The following is an 11,898-nucleotide window of genomic DNA, read 5'->3' on the forward strand; positions in this document are numbered from 1 at the left end:
TTCGAATATTTATAAGCTCCTACTTTGTGTCGGCGCTCTGCAGTGGACAAAGCAGGCACGCTCCCTCCCTGACCTTGTGGAGTTTATGGGAGTTGGGTCCCAGGGGAGACAGACAGAGCAGGGTGACAGGCTTCCCTGCAGAACAGGAAGTTGGTCAGGCCATTGATCAAGAGCAGTTCCTCGGACCCGGCCTGCCACTGCCAAGACAGAGCGAGGGGGATGGGGTGGGGAGGGCCTGGCCTCCGGGCATCAGTGGCAGGTGCAGGTGCTCAGCCCCCAACCGAGGGCAGTGGGGAAGGAAAGGCCCGTTCCCTAACTCCGCTGCCCGCCTGCCTACCCCCAGCACCATCTCGTCCATCCTGGGCACCTGGCTGGATCAGTACTCGGAGGATTTCTTTCAGCCCCCGGACTTTCCCTGCCTCAAGCAGCTGGTAGCCTATGTGCAGCTTAACATGCCTGGCTCAGACCTGGAGCGCCGTGCCCACCTTCTCCTTGCCCATCTGGAGCACTCAGAGCTCATCGAGGCAGAACCACTGGGTGAGGAGGGCTGGGTGTGGGTGCACTTTGAGTGTGTAGGCGCACGTGAGTGTGCAGGGAGGTGCGTGGGACTGGGCAGACCTCCAGAGGTTGCCCTTGGGCCAGGAGCAAAGAGTAGCCTAAGATAACTTATCCAGTGGACTGCAATCAGGGAAGACTTCCTGTGGGTGGGTTCTTGGGTTGGGGCTTCCCTTAGAGGCAGCTTAGAGGCAGTGGGATCGTCTTTGTGTTTGGAAAAGCACAAAGAAAGCCATTCCTGTTGTTGAACCTTTCTCCTCTTTCACCTTCAGTACCAACTCCAGCTCCAGCACCAGCTCCAGAGCTAGAGACAGCCCCGGTGCCAGCTCCAGAGCTAGAGCCAGCCCCACTGCCAGCTCCAGAGCTAGAGCCAGCTCCACTGCCAGCTCCAGAAGTAGAGGCAGCTCCAGTGCCAGCTTCAGAGGTAGAGCCAGTGCTGGCACCATCTCCAGAGCAAGACATAGCCTCAACACTAGCCCCAGAGATAGAGCTAGAGCCAGTACCAGCTGTAGTGCCAGACACTTCCTGCCCCTGGCCTGTGACCACAGAGAATGGACTGAGTGAGGAGAAGGCTGACCTCCTGGCTTTCCCTCCTGAGCTGGTGGCAGAGCAGCTGACTCGGATGGATGCGGTGAGCACCTGGGCTCGGCAGGGTGGAGCTGGGTGGATCATCCTCCCAGGACCTGCCGCCCCAGCCGTACCATCCCCTGATCCAGATTCTTAAGATCTGGGTCCAAACCCGGCTCCACTCCCAGCAGTGAAGCCTTGGCAAGTGTGTTAATCCCCAGGCCCACACTGCCCCTCTGGAGGGGAGATAAGGGACACTGGCCTTACCTGCCACATGCACTGACTGTGAAGACCACAGAAGAGCAAAGAAATAGAAAGCCTGAGGGGCGTAGGCTTTGGGGGGTCCAAGGCAGCTCACTGAGGTGCAGCCAGCTCCATGGGTGGCCCACTCTGAGTGGGGGTCTCCACCAGCATCAACACTAATAAAATCCTGATGTGCACTGGATCCTTTGGCCAGCACCCAAAGCCTCTGGTCTCCACAGGGACTGTGCACCTGACTGTAAGAGGGACAGGAAGCGTTATCAGGAGGTGTAAAGGTGCCTCCTGGGCCTCTGGAGGCATGAGGCCCCCAGGTGCTGGGGTCTGTGAGATGGACTTGAAAATGTAGCGCTCTCTTCCCTGCTAGCCCTGGGCTCTTGGTCACTTGAATGCTTCGGGGCCGAGAACTCACCCTGTCCTCAGGCTGCCAAGTTCCAGCTTGCCCACTGGACCCTGGCCTGCGTCCTGAGGGCCTGCGGGGTCTGAGCTGGGTGTGTGGGGCCTGCTGACACCCCTCTTCCCCAGGAGCTGTTCAAGAAGGTGGTGCCCTATCACTGTCTGGGCTCCATCTGGTCCCAGCGCGACAAGAAAGGCAAGGAGCACCTGGCGCCCACCGTCCGTGCCACCGTCACCCAGTTCAACCGTGTGACCAACTGCGTCATCACCACCTGCCTCGGGGACCGAAGCATGAAGGCCCTGGACAGGGCCAGGGTGGTGGAGCACTGGATCGAGGTGGCCAGGGTAGGCTCAGGGGCCCTCTCTGGGGTCCCAGAACCCCTCTTTGTCTTATCAGCTCTCTCCCTGGCTGTAGCACAGCCCTGCACTGTCCTCACTTCCCACCCAGGCTGCTACCTCAGGTTGAGTGTGGGTGTCACTCTCCAGGCCCACAGCAGGCTCTCGGGGGCTTCCTGGGTGTCTGTCTAATCCAAGAGGGGAGAAGTCAGCTGAGGGGGTGGAAGCTGGAGCAGGGGGGTGCTCAACCCCACCTCACGGTTCATTCTTTCTCCCTCCCCAGGAGTGCAGAATCCTCAAGAACTTCTCCTCATTGTACGCCATCCTCTCTGCTCTTCAGAGCAACTCAATTCACCGTCTGAAGAAGACGTGGGAGGAAGTTTCCAGGTGGGCAGGCCTCACCCCAGGGGGCACCAGGGTGGACCAGGGACCCCACGGGAGCTGAGCATCACCCTCCAGGGAGCCTGGGAGGCAGCGGCTCCCGAGCAGGGGCCTGGCAGGGTGGGGCTCTAGGTCCCCACGTGACCTGAGGTCAGCTTTCTACCTCAGCACTGGTTCCCCCCTCAGTCAGAGACAGAGATGAGCCAAATGGAAGCATGTCAAGTGTTTGCTTCTCAGCAACACACTGTCCAATTGAAATCTACACATGTGAAAACCAGCTGCTCATGAAATGGGAATGGGGATCCCTGTTGTTCCCACAAGAGCTCAGTGCCCAAGTCCCATGACATCCTGCAGTGCTCAGAGCCACCCAGTTTCAGCACCACCCACCCAGGCAGTCCAGCTCCTAGGTGGCTAAAATAACGTGGATTAGCCCTTACACCCTCCCACCCACTCCCACCATTCTTCTTCCTTCTTGCCTTCCCCCAGGGACAGCTTCCGCCTATTTCAGAAACTGTCTGAAATTTTCTCGGATGAGAACAACTACTCACTGAGCAGGGAGCTGCTCATCAAGGTAAAGAGGAGACTGGGGATCCGAACGGAATGTGGTTTTCTTAGTTTCTTTGGAAAATTCCAGCCTCATCTTGTGTGGATGAAGAGGAAGACAGATCTATTCGGTTCATGTGCAGGTGGAGGGGCAGCTGTAGGGCAGCAGGTGCTGCCACACGGTGGTGGTATATTGCAGGGGCAGCACACCCTAATATGTGGTTGTGGAGTATTGCAGGGGGATTCCCAGGAGCCAGGTGGCCAAAGGGCCTGACCAGCCTTGGGTGCAAATGGCTAGGCCCGGAAGGTAGATGAGCATGTATTCTGCAGCTCTCCCACTGTGCCTCCGTAACAAGCTGCCCACCAATCACAGCCTCATGATTCTGATAAGGAGCCTAGCAGGCAGTGTCATTTACTTCACATGGCTTATGAGGACCCTGGAGGGACTCATGAATTCATGCCTCTGCTCTGAGAACTTCCTGAGAATTACAGGGGAAGGGGATGCCTTTGCTATGGCTTCGGTCAGAGTTTGGGGACTAAGACTCCACTGGGCTCGGGCAGGCAGGAGCTGCTCGACTAGGCCCCCAGAGACACCCCATCCTCAAGCTCCATGACTGGGATGACAAGGCCCCCCTACACACTCAGAGTCCAGGAGAACCAGATACCAGTTAGTAGTAGTGGGTGGTGGGGTGACGTCAGCTCAGACAAGGCCTCCGCCTGGGAGGGAGCAGCCTGTCCTCCAACACCCTGTGTGACCCAGGACACTCTGGCAGGCCCCATGGGCCTCTTTGTCCTCATGCTGAATGGAGGTTTGGCCATCCAGTGGTGCTGACTTCACAGCAGCCAGCGAGGTTCAAGCGCAAAAGGAACATGGGCGAGCTTTCCCATGGCTTGTGGGGGAAACAGTGATGGCCAGGGCACCCGCACTGCTAGCATGGAGCACTGAGGCCTCTGGATGCCAACGAGGGGGTCAGGTGCCTGTTCACTGCTACAGACGAGCAAACAGGCTCAGAGAGGCCTGGCCGCATGCCCAGGTCATGCAGGGGAGACTGGGGCACGCTGGTGGTGGCAGCAGATAGGCACCTGCCGCCTTGGTCCAGATGTCCAAGACGCAGGGACCCTAGATGAGGGGCAGGGGGCCTCACTGACCTCGTCCCCACCCCTGGCAGGAGGGGACCTCCAAGTTTGCTACCCTGGAGATGAACCCCAAGAGAGCACAGAAGAGGCAGCAGCAGCAGGAGAGGGTGAGTGCGCCTGAAGGTCGGGGTGGGGTGGGGGATGGCTTCCAAGTGAGGATGGGGCCCCCCTCAAACCCGTCCCTCCTGCACCATGGAGCCTGGAAAGCCTCCCTTCAGTGTCGCCTCCCCTGGAACCCTTAGGGCTGTGAGCCTTGGGATCCTGGGGGGACTAGTTGCAGCCAGTCACAGCAAGAGCCTGGAAAAGCCAAGTCAGCATAGATTTGGGGATTGGAGGGTAAACTGGGTGATTTCACAAGAGTCAGTCTTAGAAGGAGTTTGGGGTCCTGGAAGGCTAGCCAGGACACTCGGGGGGAAGCAGCTGAATCCCAGGCGTTCTCAGGGTCAGGGCCTGTATGTTCTTTGGAGGCTGAGAAGTTTTCAGGGCAGGGTCTTGGGGATACCTGAGAGCCTGTGCTCATCCCCACCTCACCCTCATCCCCTGCCACAGGGTGTCATCCAGGGCACTGTCCCCTACCTCGGGACATTCCTCACTGACCTGGTGATGCTGGACACTGCCATGAAGGATTATCTGTATGTGAGTGAGCCTGGGGGCCGGGCAGGGTGGGAAAGGGTCCCTGAGGCTTGGGAGGAGAGGCCCTCCCCGAGCCCTGAGCTCTCAGCAGAGGGCACACCGCGCCTTCTGGGAGCCTCACGGCCGCCCCGGAAACAGGGGGGCCACGGCTTTCATACAGATGAGTAAACCGAGGCTGGGCATAAGCCCCCAGTTCAGGTCCCCGTGAGCTAAAGCAGCAGAGCCGCCCGACTGCTGAAGCGCATGAGGCCCTGGCTGAGCTGTGCACAGCTTCTCCGCAGGCAAGACCAGAAGAGGAGGGTGGACTAGGGCCCCTTCTAGGCCAGGCAGCCCACGAGTGGCCGAGCAGTCCCTTCCAGCCTACACTTTCTCCATCTGACACCAGAGAGCGTTGTGCCGGGAGGTCCCTTAGCCCCTGCACCAGGTGCCCGGCTTGGGCCCAGAACCCTGCTCTGATCCAAGGCCTGGCGTGTGTGCTGCCCTGCCCCCTGGTGGTCCCTCACGGCAGTGCAGCATGAGGAGGTGAGGGGGTCTGGTAATGGCCTAAGGGGTCCCTTTCTAATGGACATCGGTTGTGCACCTTCCAGGGTAGACTGATCAACTTTGAAAAGAGGAGGAAGGTGAGTAGCTGGGGCACTTCCTGTGGGGGGGGTGGTGGAAGTTGGAGACCCAGCTGGGCAGGAGACTATCCCCCTTCCTCTCAGATTTGTGGGGAGCATTTGATTGACACAGAAGGGGCAGGCCCTCCCCTGGAGGGCGGGTAGTGTGTGGGATCAAGAACAAGTCTCTGGTGGACGAGCTGTTTGAACTCAGCCTGAGATCAGGGGAAGCCTGGATGGGAGCAGGGTGGGGAAGAGGGGCCCTGTGGGAGCCGAGACCCAGCTGCTGGCCCCCGTGCCACCCACCGAGCCCCCCCAGGCCTCATCCACACCCTGCCCCTTCCTCCCGGGGCCAGGAGTTCGAAGTGATTGCCCAGATCAAGCTGCTGCAGTCGGCCTGCAACAACTACAGCATCGCCCCTGAGGAGCTGTTTGTGGGCTGGTTCCGGGTGATGGAGAGGCTCAGCGAGACTGAGAGGTGAGGTCGGGACAGAAAACGGGCAGTGGCAGGGACGGGCTTGCCGTGGTGGCCACGGCTTCTTGGTCAGCACTGCACCTGTTGCCAGGATACGGGGGCATATGGGTACCAACTTCTGGGTAGACGCTGGGGGGGAGCCGGGGGCCTCACAGCCACCACGCTCTCCCGTAGTTACAAGCTGTCTTGTGAGCTGGAGCCACCGTCCGAGCCGGCCAGCAACACGCTGAAGGCCAAGAAGAACGCGGCCATCATCAAGCGCTGGAGCGAGTGAGTCCCCTGGGCAGGACAAGCAAGGGCAGGCAGCCGAGGCACAGGGAAGCGTCGCACTAAGCGTGGGCTCGGGGACTCGGACAGCGTGGCCCTGGGGTCCCAGCCCCACTCCTGACCAGTCCTGTGACTGGGGAGAGCTGCCTCGTGTCTGGGCCTCTGTTTCTGCTTCCGTGAAATGGGGTGATGCCGCGTGATCTCTCAGGCAGCGGGAGCCCAGGGGCTGCGGTGGATGGAGCGAGCACTTAGCAGGGTGCCTGTGCACAGAGTGCAATGGCAGCAGGGCAGGGGTTGGCTGTGTCCCTGGGGAGGCCCTCAGCGTAAGCGGGCCCTTCCTTCCAGCCGCCAGGCCCCCAACACAGACTTCAGCACCGGCGGCAGCTCCCACTCCAAGTCCTGTGACCAGCTCAAGTATGGCCCCTACCTCAGCAGCGGGGATGCAGCCGATGCGCTCAGCGTGCACTCGGCCGGCTCCTCCAACTCCGACGTGGAGGAGATCAGCATGAGCTTTGTCCCAGAGTCCCCCGACGGCCAGGAAAAGAAGGTGCCTGCCCACGCCTTCTCCCTGACGGCCCTTCCCATACTCTCCCTTCCCAGTGCCTTTGTTTCCCTCTCCACACCCACAAAAAGAGCCAAGAAGCTCTGGCTTTAGAATGGAGCTTCCAGAAGCCCCCAAGTTCTTTACACCAGCCCGGGGTGCACGGCAAAGTCCATGGCTTCTGCTTATTTCAATGTCCCCACAGTTCTGGGAGTCACCATCCCAGTCATCCCCAGAGACCTCCGGCATCAGCTCAGCCTCTAGTAGCACCTCCTCCTCCTCGGCCTCTACCACCCCCGTGGCCACCACACGCACCCACAAGCGCTCCATCTCAGGGGTCACCAACTACAACTCCTCGCTGCCACTCTACAACCAGCAGGTGGGCGACTGCTGCATCATCCGCGTCAGCCTGGACGTGGACAACGGCAACATGTACAAAAGCATCCTGGTGAGCCGGGTGGGCGCGTCCCCTGGCCCCTCAGATTTCTGGCAGGAGACACATAAGGAACGACGTGTTCCCTCCCTGCCATCCTGGAGCAGACTTCCTCGTGGGTGGGGAAGGACAGTCAACTACCAGGGCCAGAAGAGCATGTGGTCAGTGGTGGGCAGGGCTCAGGATGGTGGACGGAGGGGCCGAGGCTGGCCCGCCAAGCGAGGACGACCTGGGAAGAGCTTGCTGAGGCAGCCCCGGGGAGGAGGAGGGGGGTGCACAGCCTGCCAGTCCCCAAGGAAGGTGTGTGCTTGGCCGGCCCGAGGAGCAGCCAGGAGGCCAGGGCTGAAAGAGCAGGGGTCAAGGGGGAGAGTTGAGGTCAGAGAGGTATTGGGAGCTGGATCACATCTGGCCCATGGGCTGCTGGATGGAGACTGACTTTCTCATGAGGGGAGAAAAGAGCCACTGCAGGGTCAGAGTACAGCAGGGTCAGCTGGGGAACGTTGGCCTCAGAGTGGAGGTTGGGCCATGGTGTGGAGACACTGGCCAGGCCAGTGAGGGGCTGCTGCCGTGACCTAGAAGGGAGGGCGGGGGCTGCTCCTGGGCAGTGGCTGTGAAGGCACGAGCAGGGCCTGATCCTGGATGTGACGTGCAGATGGAGTCACCCCAGCCCCATCTGCACAGAGGCTGGCAATGCTGCCATGTCACACGCCCACCCCAGGACACCCTTCTCTTGGGACCAGGAGCTGGTGTGGTTGTACTAAGCTGCCCCTTGTTCGTCCCTTGGCCTGAGCCCTGCCTGTGCCCGGGATCGCATGGTTGAGGCAGCTGGGGTCTGGATCATGCTGAGCACCACAGCATCTTCAAACCTAGGGCAGGCCCATGGGTGTCTAGCCCCTACTCCTCTCTGACATCCGGGCTTGGACTAGCTTGGACTAGATGTCTGTTCTGGGGTTCACTGATGCCTGGAGGTATCTATCCTAGAGGGACAGGTTGGGGGAAGCAGTTCTCTGCCTGGTAAGCTGTTTCCCAAAGTGGCATGAAAGGAGGTGTAGGTTCTTGTAGCAGATGGGGTAAGGAATGGGAAAAGTCCCCCCTCAATCCATGGAAGTCTTCCTGAGGGAGCAGGAGAAGATAGGGAGGCCCCTCTAGACCCAGCCCTACCCTCTACTGGCTCCACAGGGTCTCTGGCAGCTGCACTCTGGGGGAGCCAGCTCCAGCACCCATGCCCTGATGGTCTCTCCTCTGACCCACCCCAGGTGACCAGCCAAGATAAGGCTCCAACTGTGATCCGCAAGGCCTTGGACAAGCACCACCTGGATGAGGATGAGCCAGAGGACTATGAGCTGGTGCAAATTATTTCAGAGGATCGAAGTGAGTCAGGAGGCGAGTTGGAGAGGGGCTGGTAGAGGGGGTAGGTGTGAGCACCACACACCCGGTCCAAAGATCCGAGGTCCTTGGCCCCAGGGAACCTGACAGCAGGGTGGGTGGGCACCCTGTCCACACACCAAGCTCTCCCCGATGCTCCTTAGTGCCCACAGCACCTTCTCCCTGCCTGCTCCACCTCCCCTGTTATGTACCCTTTCCTGGACAAATCTCTGCCATTGGAAACCAAGTGCAAAGCTAACGTCATTGAGGTACCCACATAAAGGGCTTTTTACCTCCGTCTATGGGCGAGATGGCCAAGGATAGGGGCTCAACTCGAAGTGCGTCCTCTGGACAGAGGGGGTGAGTGCACCTCCAAAAGCGTCATGACTGGTGGACACCAGCACCTAATATGCTACTGGCCATGCTTCTATGGCAGTGATAACAAGACAAAATCTCCTTGATCCCCTTTGGAGACTCTAAGGAGCCAACTCAGTTCTAGAAACTGGGAAAGGGAAAGAATCCAGAAGAACAGCACAGGCAAATAGTCATGACTTCCACCACCCCTAGAAGTTAGTTTTCAGTCCTCTCTTGTCTTCATGATGGTAAATGAGAGATGTGACCTGTCAGATTGATAGGGCAGTTGGGACCTGTCCTATGGAAAAGGAAGACTGGGGAAGTTAAGAAAGGAGATGAGTATCCACACCATTGAGGCCAGAGCAGGGATTCCAGCCTAGCATTGATTTCTAGCAGGCTCCAGGCCAGAGGACACGGGTCAGAAATGGCAGCAAAGAATAAACACTCACTGGGTGTCAGATACCCAAGGGGAATCCTGAGTAGTACGGAATTCGGAGGAGACGGTCTGGATTCTAGGAAGCTCATTCCAGCTCTGAGATCCTGATGGGCGCAGGTTGCAGGGGCGGGATGTGGTGACCCTTTGACAGCTCGGGTCTGAGGTTGAGAGTTGTGGGGTCAGAGTCCCCTTTTAAACAGTTGTCCAGACTAATTTGCCTCTGCAGTGTCATGCCACAGGCAGGAGTCATTCAGAAGGGTTGTTGGTCCTGGAGCTGGATGGAGCTCTCAGGTCTGTGGCTGAGGCCCGCCTTCGTGGGGGCTCTCAGCGGTGGGGGGGGCCTGTGGTCCCTGGTAGCACAGCTGACCGCCCTCTGCCCCACCCACCAGAGCTGAAGATCCCTGACAACGCCAATGTGTTCTACGCCATGAACTCTACTGCCAACTATGACTTTGTCCTGAAAAAACGAACTTTCACCAAGGGGGCCAAGGTCAAGCATGGAGCCAGCTCCACCCTTCCGCGCATGAAGCAGAAGGGACTCAAGATTGCCAAGGGCATCTTCTAGCCAGCCCCTGGTGCCAGCCAGCCAGAGGGCCACCCTTCCCAGGGTGTGGCTGGCCGGGTCGGCTAGCACCTACGGACTGGGATGGTGGCCAGGCAGGTCCCACCCTCCCAGCCGAGGCCACCCCAGGCTTGTTTCCCACCGAGCGACTCTCCTCCTACCAGGCATGACGCCTGCCTGTCAACAGGCTGACCTGGACTCCCGTGGACCACTTGCTGCCTTAGGTGCCTTCTGCCCTGTGGGAACCAGAGGACTAGCTGACTTTTGCCAAGGAGCGCTGCCGACGGGCATGGCGCCCTGCCCAGTGCGGGCACTGCCCTCTCTACCCTTCCCTTGCACTTACCCAGGTGCGGGGCACTGCCCCCTGTGCCCATGGGCACCCCAGGGCAACCACTCATCCACTGGGTCTGACCACTGCAGTTCTCTCCTTGGGCCTGAGGGCGCCCACCCATGACATTCCCAGGGGTCCCAGCCCCTCCTCCCTCCACTCTAGCCTTTCTCAGGCTGCACCAAAGATCCACCATCAGGGCCTACCAGGAGTGAGGGAGTCTCCACCCACCTCCACCCCAGGCAGAGGAGAGAGACCCGTTTCACAGAACCCACTCCTCACCCAGTGAGAGAGGAGGGGCCCAGCTGCATCCCACCGATGTTGAATCTCATGCCACTGCAAGTGCCACACACCACTACTTCCTGGGCTTTATGGGACCTCGCAAGACGGGGTTAATGGGAGGGAGGATTTGGGAGAGTTGGGAGGGTGATCAAATTTTTGTATGAAAAGCAAAAAAAAAAAAAAGTTTACAAGTGGGGAGGGGCAATATTTATTTGTTGTAAATAGCAAATGTTAGACTTGAATATTATATTAAAACTCTGTTTCTACTACAGCCTGGAAGTTGACGTGTTTGGTTCTTTCATTTACTCTGTTAATTTAAACAAGATACAGTCTCTCACATTCATCATTCAAATAACAAGTCACGCAGGGTCATCAGTTTATTTTATAAGGGAGAAGCAGAAAAGAGCCAGCCACCCTTCCCTGGCTTAGTGAAGCAAACACGGAAGTCCCCTTTCACAGAGTGTATGTCTGTCAATAGACCAGGCAAGGAGCTGGGCCCGACAGAACTCCCTGGACTTAGATGTCGAGGTACTTGCACAGGGCCCAGCAGCCACCTCTCATTTGGGTATCTCTAACATTTTCTTTTTTTCAAAGATTTATTTATTTATTTATCCCCCCCCCCTTCCCGGTTGTCTGTTCTCTGTGTCTTTTTGCTGCGTCTTCTTTGCCTGCTTCTGTTGTTGTGAGCGGTGTGGGAATCTGTTTCTTTTTGTTGTGTCGTCTTGTTGTGTCAGCTCTCTGTGTGTGCGGCGCCATTCCTGGGCAGCTCTCCTTACGGGGTGCACTCCTTGTGCATGGGGCACCCCTACACAGGGGACACCCCTGCATGGCAGGGCAGTCCTTGCACACATCAGCACTGTGCATGGGCCAGCTGCACCCGGGTCAAGGAGGCCCGGGGTTTGAACCACGGACCTCCCATGTGGTAGACGGACTCCCTAACCACTGGGCCAAGTCCGCTGCCTCTAACATTTTCTGACCCAAGATAGGACAGTGGCTGCCACTTTCCAGGAAGAAGGAACCTCCTTTGCTTCTCTTGCTGAGGTTTTTTTGACCACCAGTTAGGAACTTAGAGTTTTCAAAGGCAAACTGGAATTACATTAGCACTAAGTGAGGGGGAAATTATATCTAAACTTACAATGTGGAAAGGAAAAGGACAGAAGAAGTTGATTAGCGAACAGTACAAGGGCAGACGGGACTTGGTTGCCTCGGTGCCCCTCTAGGGCCCTGGGGTCTATCTTAAATTTTATCTTCCATTTCTGACACCAGAATTCTTTTCCTGCTTGTTTACATCTGAGGAAAAAGATTTCCAGTGCAACTTTTAAGGCTCCGGCTGGGCCCCCTTTCAGAAGCACGACTGCTCCCTATGAACAAGTCTTCCCACTTCCCTGCCATTCCTTGTGCAATTTCATAACCCAGGAAATCCTTGGCAGGCCCTGGCCTCTGTGTCTGG

The 11,898-nt window shown here is 58.2% G+C and overlaps 1 protein-coding gene across 4 annotated transcripts in view; it reads left to right on the top strand.

Annotated features, from left to right (window-relative positions):
- The window catches only part of RALGDS (ral guanine nucleotide dissociation stimulator), a 47,351-nt gene extending 36,624 nt beyond the window's left edge, over window positions 1–10,727 (top strand). For all 4 annotated transcript variants that reach the window (XM_012518583.3, XM_012518584.4, XM_058302131.2 and 1 more), the window contains exons 5-18: window positions 344–537; window positions 828–1,186; window positions 1,906–2,121; window positions 2,396–2,499; window positions 2,980–3,064; window positions 4,206–4,280; window positions 4,723–4,809; window positions 5,394–5,426; window positions 5,762–5,883; window positions 6,055–6,150; window positions 6,493–6,694; window positions 6,894–7,136; window positions 8,378–8,492; window positions 9,666–10,727. In XM_012518583.3, coding sequence (XP_012374037.1) covers window positions 344–537; window positions 828–1,186; window positions 1,906–2,121; window positions 2,396–2,499; window positions 2,980–3,064; window positions 4,206–4,280; window positions 4,723–4,809; window positions 5,394–5,426; window positions 5,762–5,883; window positions 6,055–6,150; window positions 6,493–6,694; window positions 6,894–7,136; window positions 8,378–8,492; window positions 9,666–9,841 — 2,107 coding nt within the window. In that variant the 3' untranslated portion in view covers window positions 9,842–10,727. The remainder of the gene's footprint in view (window positions 1–343; window positions 538–827; window positions 1,187–1,905; window positions 2,122–2,395; window positions 2,500–2,979; window positions 3,065–4,205; window positions 4,281–4,722; window positions 4,810–5,393; window positions 5,427–5,761; window positions 5,884–6,054; window positions 6,151–6,492; window positions 6,695–6,893; window positions 7,137–8,377; window positions 8,493–9,665) is intronic.
- The last annotated feature ends 1,171 nt before the right edge of the window (window positions 10,728–11,898 follow it).

Source organism: Dasypus novemcinctus, chromosome 8, assembly GCF_030445035.2.
Source record: "Dasypus novemcinctus isolate mDasNov1 chromosome 8, mDasNov1.1.hap2, whole genome shotgun sequence".
NCBI lineage: Eukaryota > Metazoa > Chordata > Mammalia > Cingulata > Dasypodidae > Dasypus > Dasypus novemcinctus.